Source organism: Equus asinus, chromosome 1 (assembly GCF_041296235.1).
Source record: "Equus asinus isolate D_3611 breed Donkey chromosome 1, EquAss-T2T_v2, whole genome shotgun sequence".
NCBI classification, from domain to species: Eukaryota; Metazoa; Chordata; class Mammalia; order Perissodactyla; family Equidae; genus Equus; species Equus asinus.
This window is the reverse complement of record NC_091790.1, coordinates 121804876-121828740: the sequence shown is the minus strand read 5'-3', so window position 1 is coordinate 121828740 and position 23865 is coordinate 121804876. Positions and strand designations below refer to the sequence as shown.

Below are 23865 nucleotides of genomic sequence, written 5' to 3'. Positions count from 1 at the left end.
CACTCAGTTTTTGTTTTTGTTTTTAGGAAGATTAGCCCTGAGCTAACATCTGCTGCCAATCCTCCTCTTTTTTCCGAGGAAGACTGGCCCTGAGCTAACATCCATGCCCATCTTCCTCTACTTTATATGTGGGATGCCTACCACAGCATGGCTTGCCAAGCGGTGCCATGTCCGCACCCCAGATCCAAACCAGCGAACCCCGGGCCGCTGAAGCGGAACATGCGAACTTAACTGCTGCACCACCAGGCAGGCCCCCTCACTCAGTTTTAACGTGTATAATTAAATCCTGAGGACCTAAAGCTGGTCCTAAGGTGATGCTCAGATAAATTAAATAATCAAAATCCCAGAACTTACTGACAAGGTAGATTTAAGCTAATGATTTTACAATTAAAATGTGACATAAAACAAAGTCCTAGTCTTAAATATGATAATAATAACAATATTAATAACTGCTCTAACATAAAAAGAAAGAGATATGACCTGGTAGCAGCATATATTTTTATAAGACTTTTGGATAATAATTTATCTAAGATCTGCTTGAGTTATCTATGAAGATGAGAGAACTAAAAACCAGAATGTATGGGTGAAGAAACCAGTAAGGTATGGCATACACAAGAGAAGACTCACTGATGACAAATATCACATGGAAGAGGAATTTAAATCATTTTGGATGACTTCCAGTAGGCAATGGAGAAGTGGTAGAAATTTCAGGGAGTCAGGTCACTATATAGGAAAACTGACTAACAGGTGAAATTCTGCTTCTGAACTTAAGTCCTATATTCTCCTACTCTCATTAAGAACCAGAATCACAATTAGGAAACTTGGAGCGTATGAGAACTACATCTTGTCATAGATGTAATAGTGGTGTTTTTAGGATCTTTAATTGGTTGACCTAAATAATCTTTCAAGACACTCCTATTCCTTATTTTGTGATAAAATAGAGCAATTTATTTAGTTGACTTATTATGAAATAGTTTGAAATCAAGATGAGGAAGATAGAGAGAAAGCTGCTGTGCATGGATAGGAAATAAGCTATTTAGTAGACACCAAATTCTTAAGTGTAATTTCATTAGCTAAAGTAATAGCTAACTGATGTATCTATGATTTAGGAGGATTTTGTTCTGATGCTATTAGACTCTTAAAGTAAGTTTTATATCAAATAGAAAAAAAAGCTTGTAAAAAGAAAAAGACCAGGTTTTGGGGGCAAAAAGCCAAAAAAGGCCAGTTTCATATAAAATATAAGCAAGTGTCCAAAAAAAAGTGCACTGCAATGAAAATGTAACTGTAAACAAAAGGGCACCTTAGAATGAAGGGCACCTTAGAGCAGCATCACTAAACCCCTTATCATCTGACACTGAGACAAAATACTGAGAGAAAGGCTTAAAACCAACAACAACATATCTAATCCAAAAAAAACCTTTTTGAAGCTACTAACTCAAAGAATATTCTTTATTGGACTCACTCAATGCTTTGAATTTAATCAACTAGAATTATTTTTAAGTACTGTTTTCTAAAAACTTGTGAAATGATAAGTTCGGATTTTGATGAGGAATCTGCATTTTATCAGAAGGATGGAATAAGGTGTCCTTGACCGAGATATTCTTCACAGAAATAGGCTATTTTTGTATTCTATGCTTAGCATATTTAAAGACACACATTCCAGGTGAGCAGCTTGCTCCAAGGTGCACTCAATTTTTATTTGTGGATAAGGCTCCATTGTTTCAGCACCCACGTTTTGACAAATCCTATTTCAATATTCCCCGCAGGAAGCAATCCTGAAAAATTTTTGGAGAGCATATTGCAGGTAACGTGTGCACCGATTCTCTTTTATGCCAGGTAAACTGACAGTTGTCATGTAGAGGACATGTGTGACACAAATGACGTGGGAGAAGATTGAACAGTAGGTGAAAGAATATAAAATTGAATTGTACTGTTGAAAAATGAAACTTCCATGCTTAACTTCAGTATAAAATGAAATAATAAAGGGATACAAAAACAGTTGGGGAATTCAAAGAATAGGATGCTCCATCTATGATTTTAAAGTCCGTCAAAATTAACCATAGAAATGAAGGTTACACTAGTCTAGTCACTTAGTACTTTTGATGTTAACTATCCTAGGCTAGCTTCTAATAAAAGAAATTGTGATGATAGATTGACTAGAAAATGGCTAATGTGGAAAGAAGAGGTGAAGGTCATGGAAGTCTCAGAATTTTTAAGCTCCAAATTGCTAACAACTAGACAAACTGGCTTCCTTCCTGAATAGTGCCCAGATGGCAGAGACAACACTGATATGTAGTCTTAGCTGCTTTTTGACAGAGGACTGTCACCAGCTGGTGACCCCATCAGTCTGAAGGCAGGAAAATTACTAAATGATGCAAGAGAGTGCCTGCAGACCAGTACACCCTGGGTCCCTGAGAAGCAAGAGGGCAGAGCCTCAGGAAAAATGGATTTTCAGTTGGTGACTATCCAGAGGAGGCTACTATATTTATCTGCAGATAGAAGAAAATAAAAGCAAATTAGTTTCAACAAATATTATGTCTAATAAGAGAAGAAACAAATTCTCCTTGAGAAGAAGTAAGGTATCATATATAAAAGGAAGGCAAATGGCATGATCTCCTGGTTATAAACTAGACAACAAAGTTAGCTCTGACCCTGTTCTAGGAACACAGTCTAGTCTGCAATCAACCACAATAGTGTGGAGACATCACCTCTGCCATATAACGCCAGTCAGAAGGCAGAAAGGAAAAAAGGAGTCCAAACCAACACAAGGGTGAAATTTTAACACGTGCCCTTCCTCAATAAAATTGGCAAACATAAGTCCAATTAATTTTCCAAAAACATAATTCTAGTTGTCAGAAAGCAACCCACTAGTAGCAATTATTTTTAGCAAAGTGATGCAACTGGAAAACAGATTGAAAAGGGCAGGGGGGGTCTTTTCTCCAGTCCTCTCCACCCCCAAAATAAAATATTTTAATAAAATATGGAAAATAAAACCACATATAAAAATGATGAGTATTACTTCTTCTTAAAGGAGGAATTTACTCTTCTAATATCTATAATCAAGGGAGAATTATTAAATAGTTAACTAAATCATCTTCAATCTAGATTTTGCCATTCTCTTTTAGAGAGATCTCTCTGATGCTGATAATGAACAGATTTTTAACTTGTGCTTTCAAGATGTTCCATCTAAGCACCACAAGAAATTATATTAAACAATAAAATGGAGGAAATTAACATTAAACATTAAGGGATTCACATTGGAACTTAAATTTGTGATATGAGATTTTGTTGAAAAAGAGATATGCAGTTCACTAGTAAAACTCAGGATTCAGAAACATGAGTCATGATATTGCAGTAGAAAGTTTTTTTCCAAAAGCAAACTCTGAAATTGTGTTTACTTCTACATTATTTTTGTTTGTCCTGAAAACTCTGCTCCTTTTATAAATTAAAGCATCAATTTTCATTAGCAATAACCATATAACCACTTCAGTAAGAATGCTTCTTAATTTCTATAATCGGACTTAACACCAGTTACTGAATATTGTGCAACTGTTAAAAGAACATGAAGTTGTGCTCATGGCCTTCCATCATAGTTTGATATGAAGAAATATAAATGCAGCAATACTCTCAAAATGCTCTTCCATACACCAGAATATACATGTGAATTGTCCCAGACATTAATTTATAACAAAAGTCTCAGTTTCTTCATAAACCTAAAAAGGGAGTTAAGAGTAGATGGCTTAAAAGTCTCATTTTATCCAAAAATCTATATAAGCAGATGAGAGTAAAGAAAATCTTTATACAAGGAATTCGTTGAGAATTCACGTCTGTAAGACTCTGTAAAACTCAAGCTTTTCAATCTCAGGTAAATCTATTTCATTTTTAAAAGTTGTTTTAAACCTGATATCTACTACTGTTTTAGGAGTACTTCATAATTGGCCTAAATTTAAATTCTAATGAGCAAAGACATTGTGTTAGAAGAAAAAGACTAGAAACCCAAACTGAAATCCAAGAGGTCATTGGTGCTATTTCTCAGAAAATAAGATAATTCTTGGGGGGTGGAAGGGCTTCTGGACAATTGTAACACATATAGTAGAAAAAAAATAAAGAAGTGATTTAAATGATTTACTCTTCCTTTGTATCTAAAGCACCCCAGAATTTAAAATATAAGTTTCTGATATACTGAGGGAGAGGACTGCATTAATCCAACATTCACAGCTAAGTTTTGGGCATGTAGGAAGGGGCACACCAGGACAAAAAAGCACCTTCAGCTGTTTAAAATAAGATAAAGCTTTCAAGTCCAATTTAAGACTTGAAATACTAATCACATTGGATTAGCCAACTAAGGTTGGAAAATTATAGCCAGTCTCTTAAGGGTCGTATTACACCTACAAGGGCAAGCAAACAGGTAAATCCAAAAACTACAGTTGGACACTATTCATGGAGAGTTTGTTATCCTTTTGGCTCCTACTCTCCCAAGAAACACCCTAGGACACAGGTGCTATAATTATAATTGTAAGAGAATGAGGATAAAATGCAATGCCTGGGTGGGCATGTACTGAGAAAGGTAAAGTCGGTTGCCACACTGCTAGAAATAGATAAGAACCATGTTGTGATCCCAAGCGCACATCATGCAATGCCCTGGCTTCCTCAGTACCTGTCTTTCCCAAATGCAAGGCCTACCTTCTGTGTGGACTGCAGAGACATAGGTCCAATTGTAACGCTTGACTATGTCAAGCATCGCCCTTGCCTGCAAAGTGTCAGAAGGCACAACCCTCAGGAAGTATTTGTACAAAGTTTTGTCACTCAGGTCGATGCTCGTGGCAGAATATGCGATCTGGGGGATGTCGAAGAGCTGGAGCAGGTTCTGCACTTGAATGGCTACGGAGCTGGAGCCCGGGCCGATCACGCCCGCAATGGGCTTCTTAGTCCTGCCTGGGGGGAGGGACTGGCCGTCAGGCAAGCACCGGTTGACCCCATCCCTCTCGTCTCGAATGGAAATCAGAGAGTCCCTGATGAACTCAATACTCTGCTCCAGAGCCACGGAGGAGTGCCAGCAGGAGTCCCGGATCTCACTGCCCAGGGTGATGTTGGGCAGGAGCACCGGGTCCGCGTTAATCTTATCCAACGTGTGGAACATGGCTTCCACCCTCTGGATGCCATACTGCTCCCTGATCTCCCCACACTTCCTCTCGGGCACCTTCTCGGCCGGAGGCTGGTGGTGGACTGAGAAGAGGGCCCCAATGATGACATCTCCGTCCATTCTGGCCACCGAGCGCTGAGACGAGGCTCCTGCCAGCAACACTTTTCTGCTGGTGCCTCTGGGGAAAAGGGACGTCTCCAAAAAGATCGCTGGGAAGAAAACCAAGAGGAGCCGGACCATTGTGCTGAGGACGCGGTCCACGGCGGCCAGCCTCGTTCCCACGCTGGCCGCGCCAGCCGGCTCTGGGCGCGTGCTGCGGAGACGCCCGAAGCCTGCCTCTCCCGGCTGGGTCCCGCTCGCCAACGCCGCGCGTTCAACGCCTTCGCCTCCTGCGCTCCCGCCTCCTTCCCCTCCGCCTCCTCCTCCTGGTCCTCCACGACCACCTCCACGCCCTGGAGGCGTTTCTAGGGGAATTTGAGTCCCCTTCTTCACCGGTGCGTCAAGGTAAACTGATGAAAGGTACAATGGGAGTCGTGGTGGCAGCGGTGAGCTGGACGCTGCCGACAAAAGAGGAAGAAAATCAAAGCTCAGTTATCACAGGACCTGTGTCAAAACTCTGGGGTTAGTGATGTTAACAGTTGCCGGTCCATTTCATTTCGTCACATCACGATATTGGCTGAAGGAACAGCTTGAGAAGCAGCCCTGGTCAAGGCAGAAGGGGGTGCATCTTGGCCCCAGTGCCTTCCTCGGTCCCGGGAGGCGCAGAGCCCCGCCGACACTCCCCTCTCCTCCCCTCCTCCAGCTCCAAGTCTCATCCCAGTTCCCAAATACCCATTACGCTTACCGACTTGACGGGGAGGGGGAAAGAGGGAAGGAGGAGTTAGGTCTTGCAACCCAAGAGAACTTTCCGGATTGGAAAAGATCAACTTTTTCCCAGAAGAAATTTGGAAACTCGTCATGAAGGTAGAAGCGCTAGTTCAAAATGAAGGCGAACAAGGAGCGCACCTTTTAACTTTGAGGGGTTGAGGAGACCCTAATATACAAGACAAGTAGTAAATATAAATTTGCCAGCTTGAGGAAATCCATATTAGTTACTAAGGCAACGCCTGGTAAAGTCGCCGCATGTCGGATTTTGGTTCGTCCCCCTCCCCACCCCAAGAAGCCAGCTTACTGTAGATGTTCAGGGAGAAAGGGTGCAGATAAGGTAACTTGTTCCCGCGATGGAGGATGGAGGGAGTGGGTGGAGGGGCTCCTGCGCTCGCCGAAATCGAGCCCTTTGGCTTTGCATAGTTGCTAGAAAGGGAACGGAGGGGAGCTTCCGGGTTGCTCTCGCGGCGGCAGCTCAGCCCAGCCGCCTTCAGAACCCTGGACAGCGCTCGGTCCAGCTGCAGAGACATTTCCCCGCAGGGCCTGGAGCAGACGCGTTGACCAGCGAGTAGCAATTCTTTGACCCCACTCCCCCACCCCCAACTTCGTTCTTTCAACCCCCTTTCCTGCATTCTTTATCCCCCACACCACACACACACACACACGCACACACACACCTCCCCTCACCTTCCCACCAGCCCTCCATCCTCATTCTCTTCGCCTTGCAACCAGTGCTCCTGCAAGTACATTCAAACCTGACCGCTTTGGGGGCAGAGGCGCCAAATCTCAGCCGCCTGCGGGGCTGAAGTTGGCTCCCTCTCTCATCCCTCCCGGGCTTCGTTTCTCAAGGTGAGAGTCGGAGGAGAAAGGAGCTAAGGGAGCAGGCACGGAGCAAGAGCAGAGGAGGTGAGGCAAGCAAAAGGAGGAAGACAACCCAGGCAACCGTGGGTCCCGACGCTTCCCGGGGATGCACGACTAAAAGAAAGAAATAAACGGGGATGCCCCTGGGACCAGAAAGAAAATCCCATAGATTGAGACTGTGTCTGCCACTATGGGTGGGTTTCACCGCCGGAAAGTGTCTGCTCACCTGGGTCTGCCTGGAGAATTTGGACTTGAGACGTACCTGTGTCCGGGTAGACAGCGCTGTGGTCCCCGGGCCAGAGCACCGCGGCCACGCTGGGTTCGCAGACGCCTCAGCTCTAATCCAGACGGTGCAAGGATGCGATCTGGGCTGTACACTGGTGCCCTCTTTCTTCAGCACTGTTTTACCGCAAGGAAAAAAGAGGCGGGGGGGAGGGAAAAAAATTAAAAAACAGGTCACCCAAGGCTTGTCTATTATCTCATGCATAAAAACCAGTCGTTTAATGGAGGGGGGAGGGAAGAAAAACTAGGGAGAAGTGAGGAATATTCATTCCTTTACTATCGGAGGCTGCCAGATATATGAATAGTCAGATTTGGTGAAAGGCGTGAGGAATGGCTTAGGCTGCTTTAGGTGGGTATTCTTTGTGTATATTCCGTGGACTCAAGCACATTTACTCTTTCTGGAAGTAAAACACCTACTGAGGGAAATACATGTGTATACATCCAGAGAGGCTCTATTAGTAGGTTGCAAGAGAAAGAGGAAGAGGCTGCCTGGGGTGGCAGTAGGGGAAGGCCAGGGATGCACATCATGAATCAACGTAAGCCAAACGAAGAGAGGCAAATCTTGGCTGCATTTTCCAGGTCAAGATGTAACTAAATTGAGAATGAGAGTCAGGTCACATGAAAACACTGGAGTGAAAAACACTTATCCAAATTCCTCCCAGGCTGCCATCACCCTCCCGACAGGTCCACAGTGTTGCTTCTCACTGTGTGAAAAGTGGAAGTTAAATCACACTCCTCTGGGAACATGTTGGCTGAGCAGAATGTGTCCCAGCTTCTTCAGAGGGGAAAGAAAAGTGACAGTGTGCCTTTCCACTCTTGCTCAAAGCTTTCTATTTGTGTCATCTGCAGAGAAGAAAGATCAGCTTATGTGGGTCCCTTTATAATCACCTTGCTCATTATTCTATGGAATGTTGCCATGTCCAGCTGGAGGGGACAAACCCCATGAGGCAATTTTAAATACTCTTTAGTGTGTTCCATGTAACTTAGGAAAGGAAGTGATGCTTTCAGTCAAGGACAGAAGCTCTTTCTCATTCTAGTTCTGATCTTTTTCCACAAGTATCAAATTTTTCTGTATTTTTCTTAGACAACGTAAAGAATACAGGATTTTTTTTTTCACAAATAATGCACTGAACCAGGTACACACTCTTTAGACCTAAAAGATCTCAGTTCTGGAAGTAATCAGATGTTTACTCAAGGAAAACAGGAAGAGGTAAGTTTCTGTCTTCAAGCATAGGTAAAATGATTCTCTGCCTGCACCCCTAAGAGAATGTCTGCTCTAAGGAGAGCAGTCCAAAGGCATTCACAGTGTCCCATAGTATCTCACTTCCTCTAACAGCAATTTAAGTTCCATTTTAGATAATGCTATTCCGGTAAAATAAGTCCTAAACATGGTTTCCCTGGAATATTTCATAGATATAGTGAATATACAAAGATTTCTGTGCATATACAAACCATTAAATATGATTTGCAGGATTATAGAAAGTAACGTCTCTGAAGTCCACATTTAGTTTCAATATGCATTCCTCAAAGTTGAGTATTTGTAATATATTGCATTGATGTAGTTTAGAAAAGATTCTGCTACAGAAGGAATAATTAATATCCAGATTTCTTTGTTCTCAATACAGTCCAACTAAAAACTACCCATTCTGGCTGGTTGAAACAAATCATTTTAAAGGGGAAGAACTTGAAGATCATAACATAGAAGATTTATGTATATGCATATCATATATTAGAGGTGTTAAGGAAAAATTTAATTTCAAATGTATTGATTTGAAATTATCAATTAAATTTACTGGTAATTATTTAAGACTAAACTTTAAAAGGGCAAAAGTAAGGTAAGAAGAAGGCATTGAGAAAAAAGAAGACAAGGTCATCCAAATATGCTTTCCCTTTCTGGAAATTAAGACTTTACCAAGGCAGGCAGGAGTTAATACATGTGCAGAAAACTAAAGGAAGGTTCTATTAGTAGGACTGAAGAAAATTACTACAAGTATGAGTTACATAAAAATTAACAAATATAGATGAACATACTAATCTATAAGAGTTTAAAGAATGTTAAAGGTACATAAATTCAGAAATGCTTGTCAGAGTATTTATTCAGTACTGGTAAGGTAGTATATTACATTCAGTATAAAATGTGTAGCAGGGTAGAAAGTGTTGAGTATTTTGATTGGGGAAATCTATTTAATGCAAAATGCAGTGGAGATCAAGCAAAAGAATATCCAACATATTATCTCAAGACAGTGATTTAATGTGCTGCTGTAACAAGAAGGTCAACAAAATACTCATCATCCGTATTTGGCAATAAAACAAATATTACCCACAAACAAAATTGTGAACATTCTCCTTTGGAATGTGCACACAATTTTCATTGTTCTCCAATCATAAAAGACATGATAGAGGAACTGGTCTAGATTATAAATGAGCAAAAGGATTGAAAGGTTTCCACATAAAATCATTTGAAAATTCGTATTCTTCAAATGAGAAAGGTAAGAAGTGAGTGAGAATAAGATTTTACAAAAAGAAAGAAATGGATAAGGTAAGCACACCTTCCAAATCATAGTGTACTCTAGTGGGTGTTTTGAAAAATAAAGTTTACACAGTCGTTGAAATATGAAAGTGAAATATACACAAGAGGTAATAAACTCATTACTGAAGATGTAGTATTGACTGAAAATACAAATGAGATCAAAGAAGGTCTTTGTAGAAAATTGATTTGTGGAAAATTGATATGTAATGTATTGCTAAGGGAGTATAATGATGTTCAAGGTAGATCAGTGTTGTGAGAGTGAATACCATGCTCCTCCATAAAATACCATGCTCCCTGGACAATTGATTTAATCTAGTATGACATTTCTTACATTCTTATATTTAATTCATGGGTTCAGCCTGATAATTCAAGCCCCAGTGAGAATTTTCAGTTTATCCAATTTGGCTATCTGCATTGCTTAAATCAAGAAGGAGATTGACGCATCTTCGCTGGACTTTATGCTCTGAAGCAAAGGCAATTAAAATTGTAAAATAAAACCTCTTCCTTTCAGAAACTCAAAACATTTTCATAAAACATAGTTGATTAACAAAGTAAACAAAATATTTTAAAAGAACTAAAATAAGCCAAATTTAATATATATTCAAGTGTTTCATTGGCTGATTAATTAGGCTATAACCATATATGAAGAGATAGGACCAAAAGCATCAGCTTCCATGAGCAATTAGAACTCATCAATAACTATGGGGGCTCATGTAGTTGGACTGGAAAATATACATTTGGCTACATACTGTTCTGCCACAACTGTCCAAACATTTATTTTTAAAGTATTAAAACACAATTGAGGAGAATAAGCCAAACACAATTATTCTGGAAGCACAATGAGGACCACGATTATTATCTGCTTTATTCCCTGCTGTATTACCAGTGTCTAAAACAATGTCTATTTCATGATAGGTGCTAAAATATTTGTTGAAAAAATGAATGGATACGTTGTTCTTGAACACTAAAAGTAGCATCTTATTTTAATGCCTTTCTTTAAGAAGATCAAAGCCAGCTGGTTTACACATGTTTCTAATTTCTTCTTCATCTAATGTAGAGGGAGTAATTATTTCGCAACTATTTCGCGAGTCCAAGTAACTAGCCTAATTAGTATTAAACCATTTAGAAACATGTTTATACTACAAACATTATTAGATTTGAAATACTGAAATTTGTTCCAGATGTGAAGAAATTATTTTCATTACTCTACTGCATGTGTCAACCAAAAACATATGAAACTTAGATATCTTTTAAAGGTCAAAAGAAGATAATACATAAATGGAAGCTAATCTTTATTCAACGTTGTGGCTGTATGATTCGAAAACAACCATTTGAAAAGGTTCTCAGAAACATCCTAGAAATACGCAAAATAGGCATATTACCCTAGTCCGATAGATGGGAAAATTGAGGCACCAAGAAACCTTTTCCTTGTCTGAGTTTAGTCAGCAAATTAGGGGCAGTGCCACATCACACTATCTTTATTCCAAATTCATGAGTTCATAAAGAATAACCATACAAAATGAACTAAGTGTTATTTTCATTTTTCCCTCAGCTTTGCACTGATGCTCTCTTCTTAGAAAATGCTTAAGTAATAAAGAAAATGAATTTTAATTCCTTTCCTTTGGGCCTTTCATCTGTTGAGGGCATAAGCATTACAGGTGATTGTTCTACTTGCTTAAAATAGTCATCTTTTATAACAGTTCTAATAACAGCAGTAACCTAGTTGCACAGTCTCACAGTCAACTTTTGAACAATTAAGCAAGAAAAGTATCTAAATTTTCAGATCCAATAAAAGCCTTCATTAGAAAAGGCTTTATCTTACTACGGTTTCACCTGCACGATACATTAAATGATTATTTCTGTTTAATCAGCAATATATTGTATTCCTGCTTAACTGTAACAGAAAATCTACAACACAGTTGTTATCCATCCAGCACACCACCAAAACATTGATCTACCTAAAACACAGCCCTTATCCTTTCAATTTCATAGCTCAAAACCTTCAATATACCCCAGTTGCCAAAAGAATAATGTTTAAATTCCTTAACCTGGCACCCAAAGACCATCGACAGGGGGAGGGGTTCTCGGAAGAAAAACATGGTAACTATTCATATCCCATCCTCCCTTTCCCGTCCCTAAGGTGGAGAAAGTCCAAGGTAAGGAGCAGACCAGAGAAAGAGAATTCTAAATATACCCCAGGGATTTTTAAAAGAGTGAAGGCATATTTTTGAAAGTTTCTAGGTAATTCTGATATGACCTTTATTGAAAGGCATTGATAAAATTTCATCCCATTCTCCTACTCAAACTTTTTCTAACAAAACAAGCCTTGCATGTTGCCACACCTCAGCTCATACCTCTTACTCCACAAAAAAATATTCACCCATCTTTCATTTCTTTTATTTGCATTTGCCCTCCTTGTTTGTTTTGTTTGTTTGTTTGTTTTGGGGGATTTTTTTGGTGAGGAAGAGTGTCCCTGAGCTAACATCTGTGCACATCTTCCTCTTTTTTATATGTAGGACACCACCACAGCATGGCTTGAGGAGTGGTGTGTAGGTCCACACCCAGCATCCAAACCAGTTAACCCCAGGCCACTGAAGTGGAGTGCATGAATTTAACCACTACACAACTGAGCCAGCCCCTGTATTTTCCCTTCCTTAAAATTCATTTCAAATTCAACTTATTCATGAAAACTTTCAGTTCTGAAAGGAATCATGAAAAGGTTCTTCTTTGCCACTTTTATATGAGATAACCCTGTGAAATAATTTTACTGATTTTTTTTAATTAGTACTTTACCTGGTCTCATCCACAATTGCTGTGATCATTTTCAAAATAATGACTTATTCCAACTATAAATGCCACTAATAAAAATATTTTTAGAATAGTTATGAAACTTCCTTAATAAATAGAAATGTATTATTTTTAATATCATTAGTCATAGCCAATAATTTTCCTTTGAGTGAAGATTTAATTTTCTGGGAATGGACAATTGTCATGAAAATTCTTAAATAATAAAAGTAATCAGGATCTTTGAAGGCGGAGGACTGTGTCTTGCTCACAATTGAATCTCCAGAACCTAAAGTAGTACCTATAACTCATTAAGTATTTGTTGAATAAATGGATACATTTTGGATAAAAAAAATCAGATGTGATTCTGAAGAAATTATATTTATTTGGCTCTAAAGGCAATCCTGAAGAGTGGCTCCAAAAATGTTTGGGCAACTGCAAAATCATTGGCTTTCTGAAGGGAACAACGATCTCTTGGATACAAAAATATGACTTCATTTTTGTAAACCACTATTATTTTTGGTCACATCTGGTGTATGCATTTATTTTGGTGGTTATTTAAGAAATATTATTTAAGTTATTAAAATTTAAAATTACACATACTATTTAACTTTTATTTTTAAATAGCATAAACAGTTAAGAAATACTGGAAGGAAACTACATCAAAATATTAACAGTTATTAGCTATAGAATGTAGTATAACGGATAATTTATTTTTTCTATATTCTTTCCTAAAATTTATATAATAAATGTGTTAATTTATTAAAATGTTACACTAAGATGGAAAATAAATCAAATAGTTACCAAGTATCTTCTATAAGTGAGGATGGATTCAAGGAATCAAAGTTTTCTGGGTCACAGCTGCTGTCTTCACCTGCCTTATGCACCATCTAAGATATTCTGCCACTCCTTTTACATGGTAAGAACTCTGTTGAGTACTGCAGACACCACAGTGAACAAAATACTGCTCTGGCCTCAAGTTCCTCCAGGAACTTGGAGTCTAGTGAGAAACACAGCTGGTACGTAATCAGTAGAGAATCGTGTGGAAACTACTTTAATAAGAGGAAGCCCAAAGTACTCTGAATCCATGTGGGAGGGGCACCAATCTTCAAAGGTCAAGAAAGGCTTCCCAGGGAGAGTGACAGAGAAATGAAGACTGAGAGACAAATAGGAGTTGCCTAGGTGAATGAGTAGGCAAAAAGATAGTCCAGGCAGAGAAACTGTAACAGTCCAGAAGTAAAAGAGAGTGTGGTGCTTTGAGGGAAATATAAAGAGTTTGGCACAGTTAATGCAGAGAATGGTATGGGGTGGAGGTACGGGATAGGCAGGCCCTTTGAGAGAGAAAGACATGATGAAGGGCTTTATAAACAAGGTGAAGGAGTGTGAAGAGATGGCAGCAAACAGCACTAACAAGGCTGAAGTTGGTGGGGAAAAGTAAGTAACACAATTATATTTAAGATTTTCAAAAGTGACTCTGACTAAATCGAAGAGAAGTTATGGACCTGAACAATGTGAGAAGCAAGGAGAACAGTTTAAAAGCTTCTGGACTACAAAGTTCCCAGGATAAAACAGAGAAGAGTATCTTTGTAACTTTGAAGTATGAAAGATATCATAGACTGGACACAAAATGCACTAACCATAAAAGAAAAAAAGACTGAGAAATTGGACATCACCAAAATTAAAAACTTCTATTCCTCAAAAGACATTACTAAGAAAATAAAAATGCAAGCAACAGATGGGAAAAACGTGATGAGTATAAAGATAAAGATGAATATAACAAAAGTCATATCTGGACTATGTGCAGAACTCCTACAAATCTATAATAAAATTACTAATAACCCAATTACTTAAAATGAGCAGGGGCCGGCCCTGTGGCTGAGTGGTTAAGTTTGTGTGCTCCACTTTGGTGGCCCAGAGTTTCGCTGGTTTGAATCCTGGGCGTGGACATGGCACTGCTCATGAAGCCACGCTGAGGCGGCATCCCACATGCCACAACTAGAAATATATATATATATATATATATACACACATCTATGTACCGGGGGGCTTTGGGGCAAAAAAGGAAAAATAAAATCTTTTAAATAAACAAATAAATAAAATAAAATCAGCAAAGGCTTAAAGAGCTGCTTCACACAAAAAATGATATATGAGTGGTCAGTAGGTACATGAAAAGGTGCTCAACATGACTGATGAGTCTTCAGGAAAATACACATTAAAAACTCAATAAGATACCATCTCCCACACATAAAATAGTAAAAATTATAAAGATTATAAAGACTGAAGCCACCAAATGGTGGTAAGGATATGAAGCAAACAGGGATGTCATAAACTGTTGAGGGAAGGATTAAAATATCCAACAAATTTGGGAAAACGTTTGAGAATTTCTTGTAAATTTAAACATACGTCTGTCCTGTGAAGGAGCAATTTCACCCCTTGATATTTACCCAAAAGAAAGAAAAGCGTATGTCCACAAAAAGGCCTTTGTAAGAATGCTCATAGTAGCTTTATTCATAATAGACAAAAACTGGAAACAACTCAAATATTATCAATCAGGAAATGGATAAACAAATTACAGTGTCTTCATACAGTAGAACACTATTAAACAATAGAAAAGAACACATTACAGATACATGCAACAACATGGATGAATCTCAGAAACATTATTTTAAGTAAAAGACACCAGAATACACACTGTTTGATTCTACTTATGTAAAGTTCAAGTACAGTCACACTCATCTACACAAACAGAAATCAGAAGAGTGATTATCTTTGAGTGAGAGGGAAAACTAGTAGGAAAGAAGCAGGGAATTTTCTGGAGTGATAGAAATGTTTCATATTTTGACTGAAATGCTACTTACGCAGGTATACGCATTTGTTAAAATTATGGGACTTGTACACTTAAGATCTGTGTATTTTGCTGTATGTAAATTACATCTCAATAAGATTAATTAATTTTAAAAAAAAAGAAATTGTTGGAAGTGAGAGATGGTGAAGAACCAAACTAAGGCATTGGCAGGGAAGATGGATAAAAGGGTAAAAATTAAAGGGATAACAATAGAAACAAGGTGCAGTGGAGATTGAGCATGAAAAAGAAGTCAAAATTGTTCCCCACTTTGGGATTCAGTGCACTTTAGTAGATAGTGGTGCCATTTACCGAAACAGAAAACATAGAAGGAAAAGTTGTGGAGTAGGGGAGGTGATGAGCTTCGTTTAAGACCCACTAAAGTGCATTTGAGACATCCCAAAGAAAATGCGCCCATAATCAATTATGAACACAAGTTTAGGAGTAAAAAATGAGATATGTATCAAAGAAATATCTATGGAGAATCAGCATAAATTAAATTACAGGATTTGGTAAAATTACCCACAGAATATCCAGAGTAGGAAAAAAATCCCAGTACGGTAAAAGTAGAGAAATCAGAGCCCACAAAGTTGATTGGAAGGAGCAGCAGAAATAGAAGAAAAAATAACAAGTGGAAAGTCAAAGAACCAATGAAGAAGTGTCCTTCAGGAAGGAGGGAGTAGCCAAGATTAGTAAGGACTGAAGAGAGGTAAGACAGCAAAGGAACATAAAGAGTTCATTGGATTTATCAAAAAATAGCTCAATGGTGATATTATCGAAGCAGTTTTATGAGAAGGAATGGCATCAGATCGCAGGGACCGAGAGTGAGGAAACAGAAAATGAATCATAACTTTTTTCAAATGTCCCAATACCTCTACATTTATTTACAAACAGCTGTAGGACAACAGGAATAACTGCATACACACACATACACACAGAATTCTGCACCCAAATGACAGCTATTGTTTGAGATTTAGAATTATACTTCTATGAATGCCCAAAGATAAAGACTTTCATTATAAGAAAAAAACTTGTGCCAGTATCAGTTATAACATGTGCCTCTAAGATTACCAAGAAATATAGAACGTTTTCTAAACACAAAATTAAGGGCAAATTACAGATGTAAATTCAGAAAGAAAAAACCAAGAAAATAGGTCCCATAATATAAACTTTAACTATAAAAGAAATTATCTATGGGGAAAAAATATATCTGTCTTCTTTTATTTTCTTTATCTTTTCAAAACAGGAATATTTAATGTTGGTACAATACTATTCTCTAATCCAAAATTCATATTCAAATTCCATCAATTGCGCCAGTAATGTCCTTTTCTTTACTTTTTATTTTTTTAATCTTTGATTGCCATAAGATTGGTTTATAACATTATATAAATTTTGAGTGTACATCATTATATTTAGATTTCTGTATAGATTATATCAAGTCCAGCACCCAAAGACTAACTAGAATCCATCACCATATACATGTGCCTGCTCACCCCTTTTGCCCGCCTGCCTCCCCACGTTCCCTCTAGTAACCATCAATCCAATCTCAGTCTCTATGTGTTTGTTTGTTGTTGTTTTTATCTTCTATTTATGAGTAAGATAATATGGTATTTGACCTTCTCCCTCTGACTTATTTCGCTTAGCATAATAACCTCAAGATCCATCCATGTTGTCACAAATGGACAGATTTCATCCTTTCTTATGGCTGAGTGGTGTTCCATTCTGTATATATTCCATGGTGTATAAATACCATGTCTTCTTTATCCTTTCATCCCTTGATGGGCACCTGGGTTCCTTCCAAGTCTTGGCTATTGTGAATAATGCTGCAATGAACACAGGGGTGCATGTATCTTTATGCATTTGTGTTTTCATGTTCTTTGGATAAATACCCAACAGTGGAATAGCTGGATTGTATAGTAGTTCTATTGTTAATTTTTTGAGAATTCTCCATGCTGTTTTCCATAGTGGCTGCACCAGTTTGCATTCCCACCAGCAATGCATGAGAGTTTCCTTTTTCCACATCCTCTCCAACACTTGTTATTTCCTGTCTTGTTAATTATAGCCATTATGATGTGTGTGAGGTGGTATCTCATTGTAGTTTTGATTTGCGTTTCCCTGGTAATTAGTGATGTTGAACATCTTTTCGTGTGCCTGTTGGCCATCTATATATCATCTTTGGAGAAATGTTTGTTCAAATCTTTTACCCATTTTTTAATTGGTTTGTTAGTTTTTTGTTGTTGAGATGTATGAGTTCTTTATATATTTTGGATATTAACCTCTTATCAGATATACAGCTTGCAAATATCTCCTTTCGTTTTATTGGTGGTTTCTTTCACTGTGCAGAAGATTTTTAGTTTAATGTAGTCCCATTTGTTTATTTTTTATTTTTTTTCCCTTGCCAGGTCAGAAATGGTACTTGAAAATATACTGCTAAGACCGATCTTGAAGAGCGTACTGCCTGTTTTCTTCTAGAAGTTTCATTGTTTCAGTTCTTACTTTCAACTCTTTAATCCATTTTGAGTTAATATCTATGGACGGTGTAAGATAGTGGTCTACTTTCATTCTTTTACATGTGGCTGTCCAGTTTTCCCAACACCATTTATTGAAGAGACTTTCCTTTCTCCATTTTACGTTCTTGGCTCCCTTGTCTAGAATTAGCTGTCCATAGATGTGTGGGTTTATTTCAGGGCTCTCGATTCTGTTCCATTGATCTGTGTTTCTGTTCTTGTGCCAGTACCATGCTGTTTTGATGACTATAGCTTGTAGTATATTTTGAAATCAAGGAGTGTGATACTTCCAACCTAGTTCTTTTCCTCAGGATTCTTTTGTTTATTCAGTCTCTTTTGTTGTTCCATATTAATTTTAGGATTCTTTGTTCTATTTCTGTGAAAAGTATCATTGCAACTTTGATAAGGATTGCACTGAGTCTGTAGATTGCTTTAGGAAGTATGGACATTTTAACTATGTTAATTCTTCCAATTCAAGAGCATGGAGTATCTTTCCATTTCTTTGTGTCTTCAATTTCTTTCAACAATGTTTTATAGTTTCAATGTACAGGTTTTTCACCTTTTTGTTTAAGTTTATTCCTAGGTATTTTATTCTTTATCTTGCAACTGTAAACGGGACTGTATTCTTAATTTCTCTTTCTGCTACTTTGTTGTTAGTGTACAGAAACACAACTCATGTGTATGTTGACTTCATATCCTGCAACTTTATCATATTCATTTATTATTTCTAAAAGTTTTTGGGTGAATTCTTTAGCATTCTCTCTATATTAAATCATGTCATCTGCAAATAGTGACAGTTTCACTTCTTCCTTTACAATTTGGATCCTCTTTATTTCTTGTTCTTGCCTGATTGCTCTAGATAGGACTTCCAATACTATGTTCAACAAGATTGGTGAAAGTAAGTATACTTCTCTGTTTTCTGTTCTTAGAGGGATAGCTTTCAGTTAATATCATTAAGATCATTGAGAATGATAATAGCTGTGGGTTTGTCATACATGGCCTTTATGATATTGAGGTACTTTCCTTCTATGTCCATTTTATTCAGAGTTTTTATCATAAATGGATGCTGTATCTTATCAAATGTTTCCTCTGCATCTATTGAGATGATCATGTGATTTTTATTCTTTATTTTGTTAATGTGGTGTATCATGCTAATTGATTTGCGGATGTTGAGCCATCCCTGCATCCCTGGAATATATCCCACTTGATCATGTTATATGATCTTTTTAATGTATTCTTATGTTCGATTTGCTAGTATTGAGGATTTTTGCATCAATGTTGATCAGTGATATTGGCTTGTAATTTTCTTGTTTTGTGTGTTGTCCTTGTCTGGTTTTGGTATCAGAGTAATGTTGGCTTCATAGAATGTGTTAGGAAGCTTCCACTCCTCTTCAATTTTTTTGAAGAGTTTGGGAAGGATAGGTATTAAGTCTTCTTTGAATGTTTGGAAGAATTCACCAGGAAATCTGTCTGGAGCTAGACTTTTATTTTTGGGGAGGTTTTGATTACTGTTTTGATCTCCTTACTGGTGGTTGGTCTATCCAAATTCTCTATTTTTTCTAGATTCAATTTTTGAAGGTTGTGTGATTCTAAGAATTTATCCATTTCTTTTAGATTATCCAATTTGTTGGCGTATAGCTTTTTGTAGAATTGTCTTATAATCTTTTGTATTTCGAAGTATCTGTTGTAATTTCCTTCATTTCATTTCTAATTTTATTTACTTGAGCCTTCCCTCTTTTTTTCGTGGAGAATCTAGCTAAAGATTTGTCCATTTTGCTTATCCTTTCAAAGAACCAGCTCTTCATTTCATTGATTTCTTCTTCTTTTTTTTTTTTGTCTCTATTTCATTTATTTTTGCTCTGATATTTATTATTTCCTTCCTCCTACAGATTTGTGGCTTTGTTTGTTCTTCTTTTTCAAGTTTCTCTGGGTGAGCTATTAGATTGTTTATTCAAGAATTTTCTTGTTTGGCGAGGTAGGCCTGTATTGTTATAAACTTTCCTCTTATAACTGCTTTTGCTGTATACCATAAAATTTGGCATGTCATATTTTCATTTTCATTTGTCTCCAGGTATTTTTTTATTTCTTTGTTGACCCAATCATTGTTCAGTAGCATTTTGATTAATCTCCACATATTTGTGGTTTTTCTGATTTTTCTTCCTGTAGTTAATTTCTAGTGTCATACCATTGTGGTCAGAGAAGATGCTTGGTATTATTTCAATCTTCTTAAATTTATTTAGAGTTGTTTTGTGGCTTAATATGTGACCTATCCTGGAGAATGTTCCGTGTGGATTTGAAAAGAATGTGTATTCTGTGGTTTTGGATGGAACGTTCTCCGTATCTACTATGTTCATCTGGTCTAATGTGCCATTTAAGGCCAATGTTTTCTTATTGATCTTCTGTTTGGATGATCTACTCATTGACTTAAGTGGAGTATTAAAGTCCCCTACTATTGTGTTACTGTCTATTTCCCCATTATGTCTGTTAATAATTACTTTAGATATTTAGGTGCTCCTATGTTGGGTGCCTAGATATTTACAAGTGTTGGATTATTGGATTGTTGTTTGATCCTTGTTGGATTGTTGCCCTTATCATGTGTTACCCTTCTTTGTCTCTTGTTACAGTTTTTGTTTTAAAGCCTATTTTTTCTGATATAAGTATTGCTATCCCAGCTTTCTTTTCATCGCCATTTGCATGGAGTGTGTTTTTCCATCATTTCACTTTAAATTTGTGAGTGTTTTCAGGTCTGAGGTGTGTCTCTTGTATGCAGCATATATGTGGGTCTTGTTTTTTATCCAATTGGCCACCCTATACTTTTTGATTGGAGCATTTAGACCATTGACATTTAAAGTAGCTATTGATAAGACTGTACTTATTGCCATTTTGTTACTTTTTTCTGGCTGTTTTAGTAGTTCTTCTCTGTTCCTTTCTTCTTCTCTTGTTCTCTTCCCTTGTGGTTTGATGGTTTTCTTTAGTATTATGTTGAGTTCCTTTCTCTTAATTTTTTGTGTATTTATTATAGGTTTCTGGTTTGTGGTTACTATGAGGCTCATATATAGTAACCTATGTATGAAGCAATCTATATTAAGTTAATGGTCTCTTTAGTTTGATCTTTTGCTAAAAGCTCTACCCTTTTACTCCTATCCTCCCACATTTTGTTTTTGATATCACATCTAACCTCTTTTTTGGTGCATGTGTATGTGTTACCCTCTTATCGTGCAAATAGGTAATTTTAGTACCTTTGTAATTTGACCTTCATATTAGCTTCATAGGTGGTTGATCTGCTACCTTTACTGTATATTTGCCTTTACCAGTGATTTTATTGTTTGTAGGGGTTTTTTTTTTTTTGATAATTTCCTTATTCCTATTTGTGGTCTTCTCTTTTCCACTTAAATAAGTCCCTTTAGCATTTCTTGTAAGCCTGGTTTCTAGGTGACCAACTCCTTTAATTATTGCTTATCTTGGAAACTCTTTATCTCTCCTTCCATACTGAATGATAAATTTGCCAGATAGAGTATTCTTGGCTGTAGGCTCTTCTAGCACTTAAATATATCATGCCACTCCTTTCTAGCCTATAAGGTTTTTGCTGAGAGGTCAGCTGATAACCTTATGGGGTTTCCTTTGTATGTCACTTGTTGCCTTCCTCCTGTGCCTTTTAGGATTCTCTCTTTATCTTTAATTTTTGACATTTTAATTATAATATCTCTTGGTGTGGACCTCTTTGGGTTTATCATGTTTGGTGCCCTCTGTGCTTCCTATACCTGGATGTCTGTTTCCTTCCTTAGGTTAGGAAAGTTTTCAGCTATTATTTCTTCAAGTAGATTCTCTGCTTCTTTGTCTCTCTCTTCTCCTTCTGGGGCACCTATAATGTGATGTTAGTGCACTTAATGTTGTCTCAGAGTTCGTTTAGACTATCCTCATTCTTTTTAATTCTTTTTTATTTTATCTGTTCAGCTTGGGTGATTTCATCTTGTCTTTAGTCCATCTCACTAACCCATTCTTCTGTACCATCTACTCTACTATTGAGGCCCTCGATATTGTATTCTTGATTTCTGATTGCTTCTTTTTTATATTTTCCAATTCTGTGTTGAATTTCTCACTGAGTTCATCCATTCTTCTCCCAAGATCAGTAAGCATCCATATGGCTTTTAGTTTGTAATCCTTGTCAGAGAGATTTTTTTATCTCTGTTTTGTTTAGTAGTTTTCTGGGATTTTTGTCCTCTCCCCTTACTTGGAATGTATTCTTTTTACTCCTCATTTTGCCTCTTTCCCTGTGCTTATGTTTCTGATCAGTTTTTTTTAGTGGAAGAGAGCACTAAAAAGAGTACTGGCTTAATAGGCAACTTACCTGTTAGTTGAGTGTCACACAGACTGGTTAAGAACTTTTCTCCAATGATGCCCAAGTATGTGAAACAAACATATAGAAAATGGTTTCATGGGTTTAACCAGGCTTGAGCTCTGGCCAAGTGGATCAGAAAACACCAGGCACTACTCTAAGCATTCTAAGCATGTTATATGTATTCACCTATTTACTCCTCACAATAATCCTGTAACACTGAGACCATTCTTGGTATCTCCATTTTATAGATGAGGAGATGAGGAAGAGGGAGGTGAAGAAATTCACCCAGGTCATACAGCTAATAAGTGTCACAGCTAGAGTTTAACTCAAGGCTGTTTAACTCCTTAATCCATGCTCTTAGCTACTATTCTATGCTGCTCTCAAGAGATTAAGGATGGAGAGAGTTTGTTGACCATGGATTCAGAGTTTTAAAATGTGTATTAGAATAGTTCGGGAGGGTCAGGGTGGATTTGGGGCCAGTGTAGATGATATTTATAGCAGTAAGAAGGTAAGAATTGGGGAGACAATTGATGATAGATGAAGCTTGCCCTTTGAGCAGAAGGTGACTATATGTCTGGTTTGCCCAGGACAGACCCAGTTTATGCATCTGGTTTTTTTTTAGCACCCCTTTTCACCTTCAAAAGTATCCTAATTTGGAGGATAAAGTACATGGGCAACCTATCAATAACGAAAGTTCTCACAGATAAGGAAGAGGAGTATTTAGTCCACAACAGTTGAAAAAGGAGTAACAGATAGGTCTGACAGTGTTGTTCTGTGGCCCAGGGATTGCCAAGTAAAACCAGACTTCCCTTCCCTTCTGGCTAGTGGATGTTGTCAAATTCAGTACGCATAGCTGTGACTGGGACTGCGAGCAAGCATAATTCATCTTTACAGAGGACTAACCATCTTAAGAAAACAGGGCCCATGCCCTCTGACAAATTTTCATTTCTGCTGGCTCAATTTTAGGAAACCTCAAATGTCATAGAATTTTCACATTTTAAATTTTGATTGGGATTAGGTTAAAATCTAAAGTGACCTTTCTTTTTTAAAAAAAAAAATCCACGATAGTTTCCCCTCATTCTTCCCTGACAATTTCTGTGAAAAACATTAATTCTTCTCATGTTCCTGAAGCAATTCAAGCTTGAGATGAAAATTATTCTCTTGGAGCAGGAAACAATAGAAGCGAATGTAACAGGGCCATTAATGGGGATACGGAAATTTTGTAAGCCGTGTTTCCCCATCCAAGTCCTGCAACATCCAAGAATGTCTTCAGTTATCTTTTGGAGATTGTGGTGGATCAGTGTGCAGGGAATGAATTAATTAGTTAATCAATAGATTCATCTATCAATTGACATTCTTACAAAGAAAGAAACAAGAAAATATAAATGCCAGTATAGGTACATAAGTAAACACCACAATTAATTAATCAAGTAAGTGAGTAATGTAAATATTGTAGAAGAGTGAGATTGAATGAACTGGAGTACGTTGGAACTTCACAAATGAAGTTACCAGTTCGGAATCAGTATGAGATCTCTTAATGCCTGTAGAGGGAGACTTGTGATGTAGGTAGCATGTGTGCAAATCTAAGTAGACCTAATAATTTGTCCCCAAGATTCTATAAATCTGGGGAATGGGTTTCATAAAGGGATTTTTACTTCAAAGAACCATGAGGTTTCTTCAATTGGTAAAGAGTTCAATCTTCCAGAGACT

General features: G+C 37.6%; 1 protein-coding gene across 4 annotated transcripts in view; it reads right to left on the bottom strand.

The window, feature by feature from the left end:
* The window catches only part of GRM1 (glutamate metabotropic receptor 1), a 376618-nt gene extending 368969 nt beyond the window's left edge, over positions 1-7649 (bottom strand). For 2 of the 4 annotated variants that reach the window (XM_014850651.3, XM_044768555.2), the window contains exons 1-2: positions 7134-7259; positions 4684-5700 (exon numbers count right to left, since the gene is read on the bottom strand). In XM_014850651.3, coding sequence (XP_014706137.1) covers positions 4684-5383 — 700 coding nt within the window. In that variant the 5' untranslated portion in view covers positions 5384-5700; positions 7134-7259. Of the gene's footprint in view, positions 1-4683; positions 5701-7097 lie in introns of all 4 variants that reach the window. The other 2 variants (XM_014850649.3, XM_070506823.1) reach the window with 2 other exon arrangements.
* Between the last annotated feature and the right edge of the window lie 16216 nt (positions 7650-23865).